The sequence below is a fragment of the Mesoplodon mirus genome (assembly GCF_964341445.2).
Source record: "Mesoplodon mirus genome assembly, chromosome: 12".
NCBI lineage: Eukaryota > Metazoa > Chordata > Mammalia > Artiodactyla > Ziphiidae > Mesoplodon > Mesoplodon mirus.
The window spans coordinates 98637948-98659069 of NC_138988.1; the positions used below are offsets into that span (position 1 = coordinate 98637948).

The window sequence follows — 21122 nt, forward strand, 5'->3', positions numbered from 1 at the left end:
TATTATTTACAGTAAGCTTTATTTCATTGATTTCACTTAACATAATTTCAAAGCAGGTCTGTGCTCTAAGATAAGCAAAAGAACAGATATCCTAAATCTCATTAACAGATCTTTTTCACACTGTTCCTCTGAGTAGGGTACAGGGTTTCAGGGGCCCCAATGGCGACACCTTACATTTTATCCCTGGAGATTTTACCTATAGATTCAGAAAGAACAGATAACACCAACATACAAGAATCAAACTGTACGCTTCTACTATAGGAAGAAGCTCTTGTGTTACACTCTACCCACCTCTTTAGGGTTGTAATGATAATAACTGACTTTTTTCTCTGCAGAGTTGGGTTTCTTTGGTTTGTTTTTGTTTTAAGTAAAATGTCAGAATATGTGAAAATGCTGTACTTATTTATCTTAATATGCTAAAAATAGTGAAAATTTAAAAATTCTTCATGAGTCCAAGCTGGGCCATGACTACTACTGATGGGGTTTACCCAATGCACTAATTCCAAGTTTGGCGACCATCAGCAAACTGTTCAAAGGAAACACATAAAAAAAAAAATCAGATAAAGAACAGCACAGGCACTTGACTATTTTTTGAGGGACTGTGACTCAGCAGGCCCCTAACAACTACATGGTGAGGAGGTGCCAAGGCAGAGCAAAGCAGGGATGAGCTCCCACCCCTGGAGGTGCCAAAGGAAGAACTCGTGAAAGGCAGTCCTGCACCGGGGCTCTGAAATCATACACGTGAGCTGAAGTTCCTAATCTAACAGCCAGTAATTCAAAGATGAGAAAACAAGGCTGGAGAGACCAAGGCCTCCCCAGTCATACAGGTCATCAGTGGTAGGTCTCCAGCCTCCCAGTTTACAGCTCTTGACCTTGGTCTATGCTGATTATAAATCATTATTCTTGACAGCATCATAACTATGATCAAAGTTGGGTAAGTAATCTTTTTCCAAAGCAGATTTTAAAAAATTCTACTTTGGGGGGTATCTTTATTATACTTAAAGACTACATTTTTAAGAATAATCTGGTTTGGATTTTATAATTAAAGTTAATTACGATTGACGTTAAATAGGATTCAATCAGAATTCCCTTTCAGCAAAATTTTCAATAATAAAGAACACCTTACAACTAAGAAACATGGACCCCATGCTGAAAGTCACACAAACGGCTGCAGTCATGGCTTTGCACTGAAGCTTCCTCCACTGCAGAAAGGGGCCAGGATGGACCAGAGAGCAAATGTGAAAGCAAAACCATTTCCAAAGTGAACGAATATACTTATTTCATTTTGACATTAAATCTGCTGTTTTTGCAGCCTTTCCTATTTGTATATGAATTTAAATCATTTCAGTCGATGCTCAGCATCAGATATACTGAAACAAGTAAAATTTTGAATGTCTAAAGTGTTTTGGGCATTAAACTAGAACTAGCAATAGAGCAGAGGGTACCTGGCACCTGCAATTAAGCCTGCAGGCATAAATTTTCCAGAGTGGTAGAATCTCATTCCCATAATGCCAGCCAAGGTTCCAGATGTAACTGATGGAAAGATAAAAAGAGTCAAAGATCACTACATCTTATACGTTGGAGGATGAAAATGCGGCCAAACTCCCACCCATCTTTCAAGGGCCCAGACCTCATCTCATACCTCCTCCTCCCCCGAGTTGGGGAGCTCCACAGCCACCCACGGTCAATGGGACCAAGTACAAACACTGGAATCAAAGGCTCTCAGTGTCTGAGCCCAGCCTGCCTTTCCAGCCTCACCTCCTACCGCTCTTCAGCCATAAATTTCTTAGTTTTCTCCTAAATTGCTGTAGGAGAAAACTACATTTTTCCCATGCCGATGTTATTTACCCTGTGTGCTCTCAGGCTCTTCCCACTCGACATCTATTCAAATACCTACCACCTGCCACGCACTGCACCAGTGCCGGGAACACAACTGTCATCAACAAGATCTCTGCCCTAACGGCGTTTTGAGTTCGATAGGACTGACTTGAAAGAATCACACAAATAAAAACTTAGAAGTATAATCCGTGCTACAGGCGCAATTAACGCAATACAGATAACGTGATGAACAGGGGATCCAGCCCACTGAGGGAGAAGGACTTGCTGAGAAAGTGAAGATTGAGCCGCGATGTGAAGAGTCGCGGTTAACAAGCTCAAGGGGAGGAAAGCACGTTCCAGGCAGAGGGCGTAATATACGCAGGGCCCTGCGGTGAGAGGGGGCTGCTAGCCGTGGTGTGGCACAGAAACCGAGATTGAGCGAGGAAGAGGGCCACGGCCTACAGAGCCTCGAGGGCCTCGGGACGGACTGTGGTCTTCTTCCAAAGAGCAATGAAAAGCCATTAAAAGATATTACGCAGAGGGATACATACAAAGAGCTGCGTTCTGCAAATATAACTGTGGCTGTACCATAGGGAACAAGCTTCAGGGAAAACAGAGAGGAGGTAGGGTACCAACTGAGAAACTTCCTCGGGAATGCAGGAAAGAGGGGGGCTAACTGGGGCGTGGATGGTGGCCGTGGAGGTAGGGAAGGGGACAGCCTGGGATACGAGTTGCAGGTAGCGTTGACAGGACTTGCTGATGAATCAGACAGAGATGGAGGGGAGCAATGGAGACCCAAATGGAGGGAGGACAGCAGGAGACCAAGCGTGTGTGAGGACAGGAAGCCAGGTTTGGGCAGATGCCATGACACAGCTGAACGCTTTCAAGCAGGTGACTGGATATACGAGAGAAAAGCTTGGAGGAGAGAGAAATTTGTGAGTCATTTGTGTATCGGTGGTCATTTAAGACCTGGGCTTCAACCATATTACCAAGTGAGAGAGTATAAGGAAGATTAAAAGAGCCAGGTGTTAAGAACCTTGGCTGAAATGGAAGACAGGTCGACAAAACAGACAAAAGGGAATCAGAAAATAAAAAGGAAAAGGAAAAACAAGGAAAAGGGATTGGTGTACTGTGCTGAGAACAGCTAAAAGGCCAAATAAAATGAGGACTAAAAAGTGTACGCTGAATTCTGAAACATCCAGGTTCCTGGCAGCCTCAGGGAGAGCTATCCCCGTGGACTAAGGGGACAGAAGTGGAGGCCGAAGTGGGTGGAGCACGTGAGGTGAGGAAGTGAAGATGCGAGTGTAATGGGTTTTTTTTAAGAGAAGTTCCTGAAGAGGAAGCAGAAGGGAAGCAACTGAAGAAAGCAGTGGGGTCACGAGAGGTGCTTTTTTTTTTTTTAAATGGGTGAGAGGTGAGCACACCGGAGCATCAGTGTGTGGGATCCACCTGAGAGGCAGGATACGGGGAAGAGCTGGCGTCACTGATGGTGTAAAGCTCCGGAGAAGGTGAAGCAGTAGAGACCCAAAGCCTGGTGGAGGGACCAGCCTTGGAGACGAGAACCGGGACAGGGGAAGGCTTAGAGGCCGATGGCATGAGGGAGTCTCCACGTGACGGCTGCTGTTTTTTCTTCAAGTAGATGGTGAGGTTGTTCGCTGGGGTGTCAGAAAGGGGACAAAGGGGCCTGAGAGTAACTCCGGGGCTGCGAGAGAGCCGCCGAGCAGAGCTGAGAGCTGGGCGCTTCCTCCTTCCCAGCCCAGGCCGACTCGGACAAACCACTGTGACACGCCTGCTCCCTGTGAGGGCCAGAACTGCGTGTTTTCTCATCCTGTGGGTTTGTGGGGACAGCGAGGGGCCCACACACCCAGCAGGGTGTCTGACACAGGGTGGAGCTCAGGAAAAATGCACCAAAGCCACCCTGATAAGTTATCTTCCCCTCCCCGCGCCCCTCACCGTCTGCACTGCTCACAGGACACGGCAGCAGCTCCAGTCACGTTTTATGCCCCCGGTGAAGGTAAAGCCTCCCTGAAGGGAGGGCCTACATCTCACACACTTAGTTTACATCTAAAGGGCTAACAAATGATTTTCAAATGGGAAAAATGCAATACCGATGCAAACCTAACCAAGACACATGGTCCTTTAGTGATTCTCAAGCAGACGGTCTTCAGTAGGCAATCACAATGGTTAAGAGACACATGCCTGCCTTACACAAGTTTAATGCTTATTTCACTGGGTAAATCTACATTCATGAGGTATGAAAACCTTTCCATATTCTGTACATAAAAGATAAGCCGAAACCAGCACAAGACGCTCCCCCACTGCCCACATTTCAAAACTTCCCTAGGACTTGGCAGAAGCAGTAAAACTGTCGTAATGTGAAGAACCTGTCACACCCCACCAACCCAGGGATGCATCAGGGAGACACTGAAACTGACATACCTAAGAAAACCCAAATGTTCCTTGGATCCTGAGACAGCTGATAGGCACCGAGGCCTGCCAATCCACCGAAGAGGAGCCCGGCAACCAGGGACGGGACACTGCCTGGAGGGAAGCAAACACACAGCTGCATTGCAATAGCAGACACTCATCTCACTGACAGAATCCACCAGACCGCCCTCCCCTACAGAGGAAAACAGCAAAGAGAACGTCTCTCAACGCGGTTCAGGACCAAGGCATTCTCAACCAGGAAAATGTTTGGGGGAGTTTGCTATTTTACCAGAGAGGTCAGGGTCATACCACACGGGTCCTCTCTCCTCTAACAGGCAGGACACTTCCAGGGAGAAAGGAAGGGCTCCGAGCCAGGCCTGATTAACCCTGCAAGGACTGGAACTCTCCATGGGCAGGACCTTGGGCTCATCCCCAAAGGAAAGGGAAAGAGGGTCAGTGAGTTAAAAAATGATCCGGGGAGCAAGAATTCTGGTGTGTGTGATGGCGGGCGGGATGCAGGCAAGGAGTGGGGTGGAAACAAGCAGGTTCACTGACACACCTGTGCCTGATTTAACACGGAGACTTCAAAACAGCTTCTGCGAAGACTAGAGGTTTCCTTCTACTTGAAGAGCAGAGATGGCCCTCTGGGGTCAAGGCTGATGTATGGCAGGTGACGATAATAACAATCTACTACCATCCCTAACTGCTATCTTTATCTAAAGAGTCAAAAACAAGTGACTGGACAAGAAGCCTGGTGTAGCTCGGCCAGATAACCGCAAGGCAAGTGCAGCTACGGGGCTGATAATAAGCCTGCACTCCAGCGAGAGGGCCTAAAGCAAACCTGACTCCAATAAGACTGCAGTTTGAGGACCCTGGGGACTCACTCTTCACCGGGAATGAGATGTTAAGAGGTTAAGTAACTACGAACCATACCTGCTTTTGCATAGCCAATGATCCCGCCGGAAGCGACCAGTGCTGCATAGCCAAAGCCGAGCCAATGTAAAGGCACTCTGAAAACGGAAGAGTAAGAAATCGGTGCCAACCGTGTTTAAAACACAAAAAACAAACAAAACAGCATGGAACCATAGAATGGGATCAAAAGGTCATCATTCCAGAACAATCCTATCACTGTATAAATGCAAATAAATCCCAGAGAGGTTAGATGACTTGCCTAGTCAGTGGCAGAGCTGGGACTCGAACACAAGTCCCCGGCCTACACGTCCATCCTCCCATAGCCCAAGTGGTCCAGCAGTCTTGGCTGAGCGCCCTTTTCAGATGATGAAAGAAACTGGTTTTGAAAAAGCTCCTGACTATTCTCCCCCCATTTCACTGGGCACTTACAGTGGGCCAGAGTCCTTCTGCATTGTTCTCTTTCACTCCGTCCAAATGGAAGATCACACCAGGCCTGCACCTGCGGAGGAGGGGCTGGATCAGAGGTAGTTAACAGCACAGCTCGCTAGCAGCCAGGAAGCAGTGGGTCCAAGTTCCAGCTCCAGCCCTTGGGAGCTAAGAAGAATGGGCAAGCCACCCAACGTCTCTAAGCCTCAGTTTCCTTCACTGTACCTACGCTGAGGATAGCAGTGGTACAAATTTCCTAGGGCTACTATGGGCATTAAATGGGATAATATGTAAAGGGGCTTTGCACAAAGTAATTGCTGAACAGATACCAACCGTTCTAGTAATAACCTAAATTCTAATATAACATAGGCCCACAGGACACTTCACTGACCAGCTCTGTACAGTTAATGAGCTAATCTCATCACCTATAACAAAACTATAACTAAACTGGAAAGTAAGCACACCTCCTGTGCCCTTAATTCAAGTATTTTAGTTGCCCTTTCTGGGGGGAAAGGGTGCTGCTTTTCACCCCTGCCCAAAGAATTGATTTCAATACTCAACATCTGTAAAACTTTCAGACGGTTATTTAACTTTGCATCACTCATAGTTATTGTTAGATGGGGGCGAGGAGGAAGGATGAAATATACAAAGCCCAAGTCATAATTACGTAGAACACTACACCCTCGGCAAAGCAGGGTGAAACTCCTAATTTCTTAAAGAAATGCAACTGGTATCCAACGAGGCTAAGCTTGAAAATACATAACCTCTTCTGTTTAAATTATTGTCTATACGGGGGGGGAGGGCTTGGAATTGTACCACCGTCATTAATTCGACGTAACATTGGGTCACCGAGATTTTTAAGGAGATGGCCCAATAAAATCTCCAAGAAACTAATGATCTCGACGCTACCTCGGTAAGCATCTGCCTCAGGAGCTCAGGGTCTCCGCAGGATTCACAACCCACTTTAAGGAAAGCAGGAAACGAGGGACTACACAAGCACCTACCACGCAGCCTAAAGCCGCCGCCTGGATCCGGAGGACGAAGAGCGGGCGGCAGCAAAGCCTCTCAACTCATTTCTAAAAGTCAAAACAGGTGTAAAACACTAGTTAATAATTCCAAAGTACACGAACCTACTTCCCGAAGGTCTGCACTCGCCAACGACGGTGCGCACGTCTACGAGCGGCGAGTCGCAGTACTGCCGGAAAGGTCGCGGCGCTTTCTCTGCGACAGGGGGCGGGGCGGGGCTAGAGACAGGGGACGCTGCGCTCTCTGCGTCCCGGGGGCGGGACATGGGGCGGGGCTTGCGCCGGATAGGCCGGCGCGCGCTCTTTGTCCCCGGGTCAGGGAGTCGCCGAGCGCTCCGTGTATCCGGGGAGCTGGGCACGGTGCCGGCCGTCCAGCACCCGTCCCAGATCCAAGCCAGCCTGGCCTAAAGCCGGAAGCCCAGGGTTGGAGTCTAGTTTTGCAAGAGGCCTTTGCGAGCTGGGCCAGGTCTGCGGTGAGCGGGGGGGCTGCCACCGATGGGGGGGAAGGGCATCCGAGGCTGGATTTTGAAGGACTGCATCAGCAGAGGCCCTATCACCAGGTGTCAGCCAGATGCAGGCCATCGGGGAGGGCTGTCACTCTAGCCCGATCACGTTATTTGCCACCATGGGAAGGGACTACTTTCTATCTGCAGAAGATAGGGTGGCCACTAGACAGGCTAGACAGTGTGGCTCACTTCCCTCTGTTTCAGAGAGTGAGGCTACTTGAAAAGCATCTTAAAACGGGACAGTTGGGGGGCTTCCCTGGTGGCGCAGTGGTTGAGAGTCCGCCTACCAATGCAGGCGACACAGGTTCGTGCCCCCGTCCAGGAAGATCCCACATGCCGCGGAGCGGCTGGGCCCGTGAGCCTGCGTGTCCGGAGCCTGTGCTCCGCAACGGGAGAGGCCACAACAGTGAGAGGCCCCCATACCGCAAAAAAAAAGGGGGGGAGGGGGACAGTGGGTGAGTTACATTTGCAAGTACCTCTGCGATGCCCCCGTGGCCACACGTTATCTCCACTCCCACTCCATATCTGCTTCTCTTCCCTGCGTTTCCTGTACCACCATTCACTCAGTTGCTGTAACAACAAAATGTGGGTGCGTGTCACGTTTGGCATCTCTCTCTCTTTCATCCCCTACAAGTATCAATAATATATATACAATCTTGAGTGAAAAAGCAAATTGCAGTGCATTGGCAACTGAAAAAAAAATGCACAAGGGGACAGTTGTGAGCTAAGTTTTATTGGGGGCAAAATGAGGACCATAGCCCCGGAGACAGCCTCTCAGGTAGCTCTGAGGAACTGCTCCGAAGAGGTGGTGGCTGGGGGATGAGTCAGTATATGTGCTTTTGGTAAAGGGGGTTGGGTGCCCTCAAGCACACATTTTGACAGAAGGTTGGTGCTAGTCACAAGGAGCAGGTGTCTCTGTTAATGATTTTAGTGCTTTTCTAGATGTGAGAAGAAGCAAGAAATCGGGCTCATAAAACCTTCCCCTGAAAATATCTCTCTGAAGGCCTGTTCTGCCAGTTTTTCCCAGAGCACGGGGTGCCTCATTGCTGATCTCCAGCCAGAACTCCTTTCGGGGTGTGTGGAAGGTCAGCGAGTGCAGTGGCTAGGGACCCAACCCTTGTAGAGGCAGATGGTGAGTGACAATTTTTTGTTGGCAGCATACATACTCTGAAAGAAGACCTTCCACTTACAGCAACTCCTACTTTTCAGATATCAAAAGCGAAGTGTTTACCACAGCTGATTCTAACCAGCCGAAGCTGATAATGACTAAGAACTCAGAGCAATTCCACTTAGGCCAGACGCTCAACAACTTAATGGAAGAGTCTCCTGAAAAAACAATGACGGGGGCTTCCCTGGTGGCGCAGTGGTTGGGAATCCGCCTGCTAGTGCAGGGGACACGGGTTCAAGTTCTGGTCCGGGAGGATCCCACATGCCGCGGACCAACTGGGCCCGTGCGCCACAACTACTAAGCCTGTGCTCTAGAGCCCGCGAGCCACAACTGCTGAGCCTGCGTGCCACAACTATTGAAGCCCGCGCGCCTAGAGCCCGTGCTCAGCAACAAGGGAGGCCACCGCAGTGAAAGGCCCGTGCACCGCAACGAAGATTAGCCCCCGCTCGCCGCAACTAGAGGGAGCCTTCGCGCAACGAAGATCCAACGCAGCCTAAATAAAAAAATAAATTTTATCATTTAAAAAAAATGACAGGACTTGCCTTAACCAGCTGGGATGATTTAGGGATTCATTTCTCCCTATGCAGATGCAAGCTTCAAACCTTAGTTAAGCCCACCACGATCCTCCCCCTGCCTTTTAGACTTAAAAAAATTGAACCACAGAGAATTAGTTACCTATAGTCCTAGCCCTTGGTTGAGCTATTATTTGAAATAAGCTGTCCTACACCCTTAAATCTACCATAACGCATAGTTTCACGTGCACTTAGGAGAAAAATCTGAAAAACAATTCCTTTATCTACTTCTGGTAAAGAAATGTGTTCAAGATTTTGTATTATTTTAAGCTATAATATTTTGAGAAAGATCTTTATTTGCCTTACACAACAGTAAAAATTATATATTACACATTAACGTACTATATATTGCCATGATATATAATTAATAAAATATTGCCTATCAAAAAGTTTTACCAGTTTAAAAAAACAAAATCCTGAAAGTGATTTTTAAGCTGCACATTTTCTTCAAAAGAAATTCCTAGCTTTTACTCAGAAAAAAAAAAAAAAAAAGTACATTTGAAAAAGTTTTTCTCTTAGGAGAAATCTGGGATTCACTGCATCATTCCTATTTTCTTCTTTTTGCTCTTCTTTTTTTCTAACATTTCTACTGTTTTCCTCTTCTTGGTTGACACCAGGCTGCTTCCTTTTGTTGGCTTATTACTGTCACCAGTTAAACCGCATTTCTTCGTGTCAGGTTTTAGCTGCCTTTCTTCCTCCTGGACTTCACAGCCAGATTTCTTTTTATTCCTTTTGGACTGTTCTTGTTTACTTACTAAAATACAAGAGACAGTGCATTTAAAGACTGTTTTTCCCTTTGAAATAAACACAAGCCGACAATAAAGTCATCTGGATCTCCTCCACTTTAAAGATTCAAAGAGAGAGCAGATTATTTAGTTTCTGTAAACGATCAATTTCATTTACCAGGAGGTGGTTCTACAGCTGGAAGCAGGCTTTCTTTCGTGTCTGTCACTCTGTCCAGCCACACTCCAAGACATGTCAGCCTGGCATTAGTGTTTACTTCACACAGCAAAGACGGGGAAACCCCCTAAAACAGGAAAGGAAATTCGTGATAACACAGAGGTATTTTAAATAATTACTTTCATTTTTTCATAAACAAGTTACCTTAATTTAAAACTTACACTGTATTTTGAGTATAAGATATACTGCCTAGAAGAAATTTATTATCTTGATTCATGATTGGCTTGACTAAGTCCTTCACAAGTGCCAATTTCTAAGAAGTGCTCCACTAAGGAAAGCAATCATTTTATCGTGGTCATTTCTGGGTTTAACAAAGAACCATGCACAAAGTAGGTGCTCAACAAACCACATTCACAGAATGTGTTTATAAGAGAATGAAGAATAATAAACCAAGAATCTGTAAGAGGGAGACTACAAAGGGAATTTAAATTTCCAATTATCTGTTTCAAAACTATTGTTAGTTCTACAACTGATCAAAAATTCCCCATTTTTTTCCTTAGTAATGGCACTATTTTTATTTAACAAAATCTTACAGAGAACATCAATATACAAAAGAGAAGAAAGTAGTGCTTCTGATTTAAAGAGCAGGAGTTCTGGAATCCTGCCAGCTCAGACTCGCCAATACCAGCTCCTGAGGCAGTGCTGCGGAACCCTAACTTTAAAAGCATGAATCTCAATCATGCCTGGAAGAGATTTTAAAAGTTTAAAGATCTATGCCTTATGACCCTTAAAAGAAATTCCACCTCACTTAACTCAAAATACTATTGACAGTAAGACTCGCATTCAGTGTATTTACATTGTGCTGAGACACTGACCTTGTCCTCTTTGAGCTGCCACATTTTGATGAAACCATCACTCGATGCTGTAACAATAATATGATGCTCTGGAGTTTCAAAACTGAACATGTCTTTTACCCTAGGATAGAAACAGTTAACACCATAAAAGACCCTTTCTTCCAGATAGTATGATACTGCTAGAAAGCTTCTATGCACAGTCTCTTGACTTTTCAATGCTTCAAGTATTTCCAAACTGCTCAATGAACAGTGCCTACAATTTACCACGCTTCATGCTCCCATGAGTTGGTGAGTCATTTTCAGGGTCTAAATTCCAAGATAAAATTGACTGTCAATGATACCTTAAGAAAAAGTTGAGAAGATGGTGACAGATAACTATAAATAATCAGATTATCATAAAGGAAATAAAGATACTTAAAGCCCCTGACCTCAGGAAACTACAAGGTCAGTACCGAGAGAAAAGACAACAGAGACGACCCGAGGCCTCCTCCTCTGCATCCGTTTTCCTTGTCCGCAGTGCCGCCACCCATAGTCTAAGCTACTATCATTTTCCTTCTGGACTACGGAGTAAACTCATCAGCCTCGCTGCTTCCATTTTTGCCCCCTAACAATTTTTTAAAAAATCAAACCATGTTACTCCCAGTCTTAAAATTCTACAAAGCTTGGATCTGCTTTAAAATAACACAGGAGAGGGAGGAAGTGGTGGGACACAGATGAACCAATATCTACAAAGGCACTTAGTATGAAATTCAAACTCCTCCCCGTGACTTGCAAGGCCATGCACCATTTGGTTCACTCTGACCCAGTCCCATGGGTCTTCTTAGCTGTTCCTAAAATACACCAAGTTCTTTCCTCCCTCAGGGCCACTGTGCCTACAGTTCTCTCCTCTTTTTAGAAATAGCTCCTTTATCCCTAAGGTCTCAGTCCCCCTTCCCTGATCAGCCTATCTAAATAAGTTACCGGTGTCATTCCCAAATCATAATACCCATTTCCTTCCTGTTACAATTACCTGCTTGTTTATCATCTCTCTGTTGCCCCACTACAAGATAAGAGCCAGGAGTGTGCAAGCTCTTGTTGCAGTATTTCATTATGGATGCTCAGTGAATACTTGTTAAATGAATGAATGGCCAAATTTCATTAAGTGCTATACGGCCTTGAAGAATATGTTCATTTCCCAATACAGGGGAAAACTAGGGCCTGTCTAATGATTGCAGTATTCTGAGTATTTACAAAGAGAGATTTCTTAAAGCTGAACTATTATTTAGAAAATAAAAACTAAGAGTTGTCTGAAACATAAAAGAACATGCAAATAAAACACATTAAAGTATAACCATCCATAATCGACTTTTTCAAAATTACAGTGGAAACAGCAGAAGCAGAGTCAGACAGAACTGGGTTGACTCCCAGCTCCAACACCTAACGGGGTAATCTTGGTCCAGTTACTTAACTGTTTACTCTGAGACTCACATTTACCCCCAGAGATACAGTGAGGAAGAAATAACAAACTAGCACAAGACAGACACCAATATGTCATTTATCTCTCCTGCAGGAAAAACAAATAGTGTAGAAAGGCGCTAGAAGTGGACAAGGAGAATAAAGTAAAAGGACAAGAGTGGTCAGGGGCAGAGCTCAAGATTGTTTAATTGTTTTTCCCTGTTCAAGTATGGATTGAGGATTTCAGGCCTCAAGTCTAGTGAAATTATTGGGAAAATAAATATCTTGTGCAAGTGACTAGTCCTGATGACAACTTCACCACTTTTGTATCACTCAGGCCAAGACAACAACATTCCCACACTATCCTCTTTGGTTCCAGAAATCATATATATGTAGATATGTCCGACTATGTCTACGGTCGTTCATAAAAAACATATACCCTGCTTTATGAAGCTATTGCATTTATGAGACTCTACACGTACATGCACACAGAGATTAGTGAAAAAAAATACCTGTTTTCATGAGCTTTAAATTCAGAGAGGCACATTAGTGAATCACAGTCAAAAAATCTTACAACCTCTTCATCTCCAGCCACTGCAAGGACAGATTCCTAGGAGAGGAAAAACAGAATACTATCCAGAATGTCATCAACAATTCCAACCAGCACCACACATACTAAACTCCCATCACTGATTTCCCATCACTTACTGAAAGAAACGTAACAGAAGATACTCTCTTTTCGTTTGTGATGGTGCCACTGATGGATGCAGTGTCAAGCCGATAGACATCTATTTTGTTCAGTATGACAACTACGTATTTCTCTCCTCTTGGGGACCATTCCACTATGTGAGCATCTGTAAGTTAAAAGCACAAAGCTGTTGTATTTCATGAATAAAAAAAGAAACTGATCAGGGTCATAATAAAAATAGCAAATATTTACACTGCATTTTCACATCCATTATCCCATTCCATCTTCACAACAAACTTATAACATGTATTCTGTGAGTTAATTTGTAGACAATGAACTGGTTCAAAGACTCATTAAGGTCATACAGCTGGAAGGTGGCAGAGCCACGCCAAGGATCCCAGTCTAAGTGGGAAAAGAAATTAACCTAAAGCACTTGCTCTCAGAGGGAACCACCACCATGCACAAAAATAAATGTATGTGTACATGCTCACGAGAATGCGTGTGTATATACATTCACGTCCCATCAAATTTTCAAATACATTTCAAACAAAAATACTCACTTTGTTTTATGTTTTTTATGAATGCCGATCTTCCTTCCACAAGATTCCATGTTCTGCAAAATAGGAAGCTCATTTACGGCATGATCACCAACTCTGACCAGGTATAAAGGTAAGTTTAAGGAAGACTCAAATGAAAATTTACTAACTACTTGGCTATTCAGAAGTACTGCCTTCTTTCTTACAGCACCACGTGAAATATCATCAAGCAAGATTAAAACTCGCTCTGCTTTTACAGCCCTTTCCTATGTATGCTGAGTCCACTGTATTTTCAAAAGGTTTCACTTCCTAAAACTCTTCTTTTTAGGATCACCCTCTACTTCACAGCTTACGACTGCAATGTAACTTGCATGTCTGAATATAGAGCTTGTCATTTTTTTTCCATTATGAAAAGGTTCACTAGCTTTCAACCTCTCCCTTGTGTCAAAATATCATCAAATGGCTGACAGTGTGAGACAATACAGAAACAGAATCTAATTACTATAGTAAAAGATGTCCCAGGGGTGGGTTCTGGTTATACTTGGAGAACAAAGACCACAGCTTAGTAAAGGTGCTCTTGGGTCTTCATGGCTTACCTTAATGTCTTATCTGTACCCACAGACAGGGCCAACTTGCCAGACGGGTGAATGGAAAGGAAGGTCACATGTCCTCTAAAAGGAAACCGACAGTTAGTCCCCAACTTGACTGGCACCTAGAGACCACCGATGGGGAAGTCTAGACTCACTTGTGAGCTTTAATCGACTTCAGGCACTCCCATTTCTTTGCATCCCAGACACAAATGAGGCCGTCCTCTGCCCCGCTGATTAAGTGCCTGTTGCCGTGGAATTTCAGGCAAGTTATTGTGCCTGTGGAAAAACCAAGACAGGCAGAATTAACATTCATTTTGAGTGAAAACTCCATTTCTGGTTTGAAGGCTATGCTGCAGTAAGAAAACATCCAGTATCTTAATATTACTGAAATATGCCTTAAAGTGTCGGGTGAAGAAATTAATTTGTTTGTCATCTAAGATCATACAGCCTCAAGCCTATGTAAATATTTTCAGCAAAGTTTCTCTAGTTGTAGATACAGGTTTGAACTAATCAGTTCACTTTCTTGCTTTACATCCCCATAATCATAAATTTCGGAGATGGCTGGCTAGGATAGTTTGAGCAGAAGTCAAACAAAACTAACCAGCTAATCTGGGGAACAAACCAAGATGTACAGCCATATGACTTCTACTTTCCAAACAGTGAATTGGCTACCCAACCATCCATAGTGCAGTTATTATGCCTTCAGAGCTATTTCTTTTTTTTTTTTTTTTTTTTGCGGTACGCAGACCTCTCACTGTTGTGGCCTCTCCCGTTGCGGAGCACAGGCTCCGGACGCGCAGGCTCAGCGGCCATGGCTCACGGGCCCAGCCGCTCCGCGGCATGTGGGATCCTCCCGGACCGGGGCACGAACCCGTGTCCCCTGCATCGGCAGGCGGACTCTCAACCACTGTGCCACCAGGGAAGCCCCCCAGAGCTATTTCTGATTTGACTTCTACACAGTTCTTATTCACTGTCATAAGAATTTATTACAATTTCATAAAACATTATACTCTCTAATTATGACTTCTGTATTCTCCTTCCATGGTTAACAAATCTTCCTACATCTTTTCAACTTCTTTACAAAACACTGCACTCCCTTCCACTCAAACTGAAGCCTGGATTGCCCACGAATTTCCCCTACAGTGCTCCTCAGATATCAAAAGGCTGGAGTTAGGTGAGGCGATGGAAGAACCCAGTACTCTATCTCCCAAATCAGCCCTCAAGTAAGATTCCTTATCCTTTGAAGTCTGTGTCACCCAGCTTAACTGCCCTAGAGTTGAGGAGTCGGCAAACCACTGCCTGCCGGCCAGATCTGGCTGGTGGCCTGGTTTTGTAAATGCAGTTTTACCGGAATACAGCCATGCTCACTCAGTTACAAAATGTCTACGGATGCTTTGGCACGGCCAAAGTGAGTAGTCATAACAGAGACTGTACAGCCGCAAGGCCTAAATATTTACTACTTTGTCCTTCTCAGAATAAGAGTGTGAACCCCTGGGTCATTATTGTCCATCTGCACACCTCCTGGTCAATCCTTTACACTGCCCTTTATATTGAAAGAGCCAAAGATCTGTGAGAAATAATTCTGCACCCCCAAAAGCACTAATAATATGTGGGCTTACGGACTCCCTTCCCCTCACAGTGGGAGACTGCAGCCACCTTGCCCATGTTGTCCTCCTTCCCTCCTCCTTCTCATTTGGGAATTTTGCTTTCCCACATCTCCTCCTCCTTCTTTCCATGACTCCATCTGTTCCCTGGAAAAGAGCTTATCTATTACCAACTGTTAGAAAGACAGGATTTGTACCAGGAATGATGGAAATCAGGAGCCCTATTTCATTCATCCCCTATCCTAACTCTTTCTAAGTCCCTTCTTGTTGAACACCTGTACCAATGGGTTTGAACACACCAGACTTGTTTAACTTATTTCCTCCAAGCCTAAGGGAGAGAGGAGGCTTCCCTGTATGAACTGGGATTAGGAGACAGAGAGGAAAAGGAATGCACGTTGAAATCACTCAGCTGAGCTTCTGCTGAAAAGCGAGACACCTGTCAAAGTAGGTAAGGACCATCTAATATAAGAAAGACTCTGATCACTCTAAATTGACTGCTAGAAACCAATGCTTGGTGTGGAACTTCTGAAATATGTGAAAGATAGTATAAGAAAAAGGGTTCCTGTCTTTATCTGCCTTTCATCGCAGGAAACTAACCTGCCTAGCTGAGTTTCCTCAAACTAAGTACGTATTAAAGCGGTTCTACTACCTTAAGTTCTTTCTTCCTTTCCCTTTTCCTTCTGGAACACATGTGAAACCCCCCCTTCTCTGTCCCCTAGGAAAATGCAATGAAAACAGCACATGATGTTCAATACTGGGGAAAAAAATTACCTGTTCAGTCTTTCTGTCCCTTGGTCCTCCCATTACCCCGGTCAACTGCACCACTGGCGTGGAAAACACAACCGCGGCTTGCGGAACAGCCCCCTGACCTCCTCGACGCCAGTAACCTTCGCCTCCTCTGTATTTCGTCCCTCACCCCTACAGCCTGGACACTGTTACCACCGAGAGCTTCTCCACATTAACTCTACCCTCTGACCACAGCCTCACATCGTCCCAGCCCTTCTTCCACTCACAATCCACCTGCTTTTTTTCACTCTGGAGAGATCTGCAGACCCTTGACACCCTATCCTCTCTAGGCTGACAACCTATTCTTTCTCCGAAACCCTCAATTCCCTTGTAAATCCATCTTTCTCTTGCACACATCAAGTAACCTTCCTCTCTCTCCAGAAATGTCTGTAGCTTACTGCAAGCAGATGCTAGTCCATCCACAGCCTCCCACCTCAGTCAGGCAGGCCCTCGTCAGTCCTTTACTCGTTCCTGGCACCTCCCCAGGAGAGGTGTCCAAACCACGAGCACCTTCCTCAGCGCTGCTGCTTCCTTCTCATTCAACCCCCAACCTCCTCCACGCAAGGGCCCCCGAGATCTGGCCCCAACTACTTCTCCAGCCACTCCCACCTCCATTCCAATCCTCTCATAACAGCGAGCTCCTTACAGCTCCCCAGACACAGCAGTGGTTTAAACTACAGGCTCTACGGACTTCCCTGGTGGTCCTGTGGTTAAGAATCCGCCTTCCAGTGCAGGGGACGCAAGTTTGATCCCTGGTCGGGGAACTAAGATCCCACGTGCCACAGGGCAACTAAGGTCACACGCTGCAACTACTGAGCAGGCAAGCCACAACTAGAGAGCCCACGGGCCGCAATTACAGAGCCCATGCACCCTGGCGCCTGTGCACAACAACTAGACAGAAGCCCACGCGCCGCAATGAAAGGTCCCACATGCCACAACAAAGATCCCGTGTGCTGCAACTAAGACCTGATGCAGCCAAAAAATAAAATAAATAAGTAAACAAATATTTTTTAAAAAAACAAAAAAACGGGCTCTAGACCTAGGGTCAAGTTCCAGTTCCAGTGTTCGGTGACTCTGGGCGAGTCATGTAACATCTCTGATGTTACACCTAGGCTTTCTCTTCTGCGAACTGACGATACAACTATACCCTCCCGGCATACCACTGGGTACCCGATGGCCCTCAGTAACGTCGGCTCTTCACGCGATGCTGTCACTTGTGCTCGTCCCATTGCCTGCTCCGCCTGGAGTGTCCTTTTCTCCACCCTGCAAGTCTCACCTAGCCAACAACTGATACTTTTGTTATAAAATCATGCAGGTGTCATTTTCAGGAAGCTTTCAATGAAAGCTCGCTTCCTCCTCCTTGCCCTCTAGACTGAGTTAAGCGCCTCCTTTCTGTCCCAATACAGACTGTGAATAACTTAAGGACAAAGAACCACATTTTTTCCATTTCTATATTTCCTAGCACAGAATCTGCGACGTATCAGTCACTTAATGAATCGTTCATCTGAAGTCAAACGGTAAAGTAATAACACCTCAACATTATTGTCTTGAAGAATACAATGTTCTTACCATTGTGATGCACTAGAGCCCCATGGTCTATCTTCTTTTTCATGTCATAAATGTGAATGGTTTCATCTTTGCTCCCAGTGACTACAAAACGGCTACTGACAGCCACTGCTGACAAGGAGGCAGTGTGGGCATGGTGAGTGAAGTCGGCCACAGGAGTCCATTTCTGCTAAAGAGTGATACGTACAGTCAGTGCCATGCCACGATCGTATCGTAGTTCTCTACAAAGAGATAAGTGGTTTCACGATCTATGAAAACTCTCAACGGATCCTACAAATGGAGAAAAGACTATGCAATGAAAGGTAGATTCACACAAACAATCTGAGAATTGAATAAGGAAGGTAAAGCAGGAGGTGGGAAGGCATCGCTGAGTATCAAAACCATTATGAAGACTGGGCTACAGGGACTTTAAGGTCCCATCCAAATCCTTAACTCCTTAATATGTTTACTTAGATGTGACACTTCCATACCATTCATTCACTCAAATGTCCAAATCTTGATTTGAATTTATTCACTCAAATACTGAATGACTACTATGTGCCTGGCACCATTTTAGGCAGGTGATACAGAGCAGTGAACAAAAGAAACAGAAGTTCTTATCCTAAGGGAGTCGCCATTCCTGTGGGAAGGACAGACAAGACACAATATGATGTCAAGAGGTAAGTATCAATATAACAACGCCTATAAAGAAAAACGAACAGGATTTGCATTAATACCAACATAAGCCCTAGAGAATGACCAATGATGAGGTCTTGAGAACTCTATGCTTGCTGCCATGAAACTTCTGGATTGGGTAAGTGTGACTGGTTGAGTGTGAAGGAGGACGGCTGAATATACACACACATACCCCACAAATTAAGGGAGATGCATCAAGAGGTCCTAGCAAAACAAATAAACCAACAAAGAAAAAAAAAAATCACCAGACTTGTTTGAACACACTTAAGATGTGTTATTGCAAATTAATTCCTAAAAACGACAACAGGATAGTCCTTCCGTCAATCGGGACCCAGGGGGCCTCTTCTGAGTAAAGGTACAACATTCCTGAAGAGCTGCTATGGCCATAAATCAAAGAATAACCTTTGCTTGTGCATATTACAGAAGGAAGGCTGGTTATCTGGAATATTGCCTGACTAGGTTTAGAAGCAGTACTGGGTAATGGTTAAGCGCTTCAAGCATCAGAGACACCTGGGAATTTGAGTCCGAGGTCTGCCACTTATTAGCTCTGTGGTCTTGAACAAGTCGCTTAACCTATCTCAACTTCTGGTTCCTCACCTGTAAAATGGGAATAACTGTGTCTGCCTCAGAGGGGTGCTATGAGGACGACTCTGTGTCTGAAACATGGAACGCAACGTAATTACAGAAAGAACACAATCAGTAACATCATCTTTTTTTTTTTTTTTTTTCCAGTACGCGGGCCTCTCACTGTCGTGGCCTCTCCCGTTGCGGAGCACAGGCTCCGGACGCGCAGGCTCAGCGGCCATGGCTCACGGGCCCAGCCGCTCCGCGGCATGTGGGATCTTCCCGGACCGGGGCACGAACCGGTGTCCCCTGCATCGGCAGGCGGACTCTCAACCACTGCGCCACCAGGGAAGCCCAGTAGCATCATCTTTGAGTACTGAAAACACGTACCTTTCAGCCAAAGGCAGATTAACCACCAGAGTAGAAAACAAAATAAACAAAAACAGTCAGTCAAGTCATATACTTCCAACTTTCTAGTTAATTCAAGACTGACACTTTGACTTCTTCATAAACAAGTACTCAATGAAACAGGTTTCTGGGAAATACCTAGGACTACTTAGGGGAAAAAAAAACAGCACAGGACTAAAAGTTAAGGGATCTTGCTTCTAGTCCTAGGTATGTCCTATCTGCTTGACTACTGCTAATTTACTTAACCTTTTAACGCACACACCCAGTAAAATTCGTACATTTTGTTGTAATTTTTCTGCACGTGTTTCCCTCCCTCATCCTCTCCTCCTTATGTCGGGAAGACCTCCAGGGCAGGATTCATGTCTGTGGCTTCTTTGCACCTTCACTGCAAGTACTGGCCTCACCGTAAGGGCCCAATAATGAACTGGTGTCACTTTATCTGTGAGCAGTTTTTCCGGATTTAGCTCAAACATTTTGTAAAATACCGGAACATAAATTCAGTGAAAAAGCGAACTGTTCTTTCATTAAATCCTGAACACCTCACGGGCTGTCAACTTGGATTCATAATCTACGGCCCACTGGCCCGTTTGCAGAAATGCCAGCTTCCTTCGAAGTAAACTTCCTTCGGAATGTTTACTACGAAAGACAGACATCTTCTCGTAGTATGAAATGCCTTCTCCGTGTTTTAAAAGGCTAACGTGTATTTTAAGTCTCCTGAGCTTCGTCACCGAACCCCTAAGAAATCAGACGGTACGCTCCCTTGCTGCACTCTTTACCTCGGCCGTGTGGGAACCAGACCCGACGGCGCCCGCCCCACCCGCGACGGCCCCTCCCCGCGCGGGCTCTCACCTTATGGTCGCCGCTCGCCTTGGGCTCCAAGTGTACAGCGAACCCAAAAAGGACCTGCTCGTAGCATCCAGCTACCAGCTCCATGCAGCAGCGAAAGCACCTCCTCCCTGAGGCAGCCTCAGAGCAGACCGGTAGTGACGAAAGCGGATTCAAGGGGGAGGAAGGGGTCCTTCCTGCGTCGACGCTCGTTTACGTCAAGACCGCGGGGCTGCCTTTTAGCCGCCTGCATCCGTGGGAGGGATTTCAGGGCTAGAAGATCACACGGAATTTCCAAGAAGGGAATAAAGAAGGACGCCCCATGACGAGATTCTCATTTCAAGGAGGAAAAAAAAAAAAAACCTGGGGACTAGTAGGCATATTCTAGGGAGCCTTGAGCTAGGCGCTTCCGAGGCAAGTGGGCGGGACATCCTCTGCGGAAGCCCCTCGTTTCCGGGACGTCTACGGAAGGGGCGGGGCAGCCTCCGGCCTGGGCGGAAGGCGTAGAGGAGGCTCGGTGTTGCGGCGCAGTTGGTCAATGTGGACCCCTGTCTGTAGCGGGCTGTGATAGCGGGACAGGAGTTAGGTCTCCTTGTTGTGCAGGAAGCCGAGGAATGAACTTTTCTCGCTCACATTCTCTGTAACGGGGCAAGGAGGGGTGGCATTTAGGGTTCGCCGTTATCAGAGGAGTCCGATTCCCTCGTTCCCGCGCGGGCCCGATAATCTCGTCCTGCACACCTTTCCTTGCAGCTCGGTTATGGCTTGTTGAACTCTGGGGGCAAATTGGCCAACGTTGTGGCACATCCTGGGGAGGGAGGAGGACCCTTTACTCGAGGGG

At 45.8% G+C, this 21122-nt stretch overlaps 2 protein-coding genes across 6 annotated transcripts; both read right to left on the bottom strand.

The window, feature by feature from the left end:
- TMEM14C (transmembrane protein 14C) lies at positions 1-7753 on the bottom strand. 4 transcript variants are annotated; one of them, XM_082639770.1, is made up of 7 exons: positions 7591-7753; positions 6714-6804; positions 5587-5656; positions 5179-5255; positions 4258-4359; positions 1453-1533; positions 1-526 (listed from the first exon to the last, which is right to left on the bottom strand). In XM_082639770.1, the coding sequence occupies exons 1-7, from the start codon at positions 7736-7738 to the stop codon at positions 472-474; spliced, it is 624 nt and encodes a 207-aa protein (XP_082495896.1). In that variant the 5' UTR covers positions 7739-7753; the 3' UTR covers positions 1-471. The 4 variants fall into 4 exon arrangements, with proteins under 4 accessions (XP_082495896.1, XP_082495897.1, XP_082495898.1 ...); XM_082639771.1 differs by having other exon boundaries at positions 1446-1533; XM_082639772.1 differs by lacking the exon at positions 7591-7753 and having other exon boundaries at positions 1446-1533; positions 6714-6801.
- A 1474-nt stretch (positions 7754-9227) lies between these two features.
- PAK1IP1 (PAK1 interacting protein 1) lies at positions 9228-20449 on the bottom strand. Of its 2 annotated transcripts, none has more exons than XM_082639768.1 (10): positions 20309-20449; positions 17816-17981; positions 14012-14132; positions 13863-13937; positions 13291-13343; positions 12751-12896; positions 12555-12652; positions 10630-10729; positions 9758-9881; positions 9228-9608 (listed from the first exon to the last, which is right to left on the bottom strand). In XM_082639768.1, exons 1-10 carry the CDS (start codon positions 20390-20392, stop codon positions 9388-9390), a joined length of 1188 nt encoding a protein of 395 aa, XP_082495894.1. In that variant the 5' UTR covers positions 20393-20449; the 3' UTR covers positions 9228-9387. The 2 variants fall into 2 exon arrangements, with proteins under 2 accessions (XP_082495894.1, XP_082495895.1); XM_082639769.1 differs by having other exon boundaries at positions 9229-9608; positions 17816-17978; positions 20309-20436.
- Positions 20450-21122: the final 673 nt, after the last annotated feature.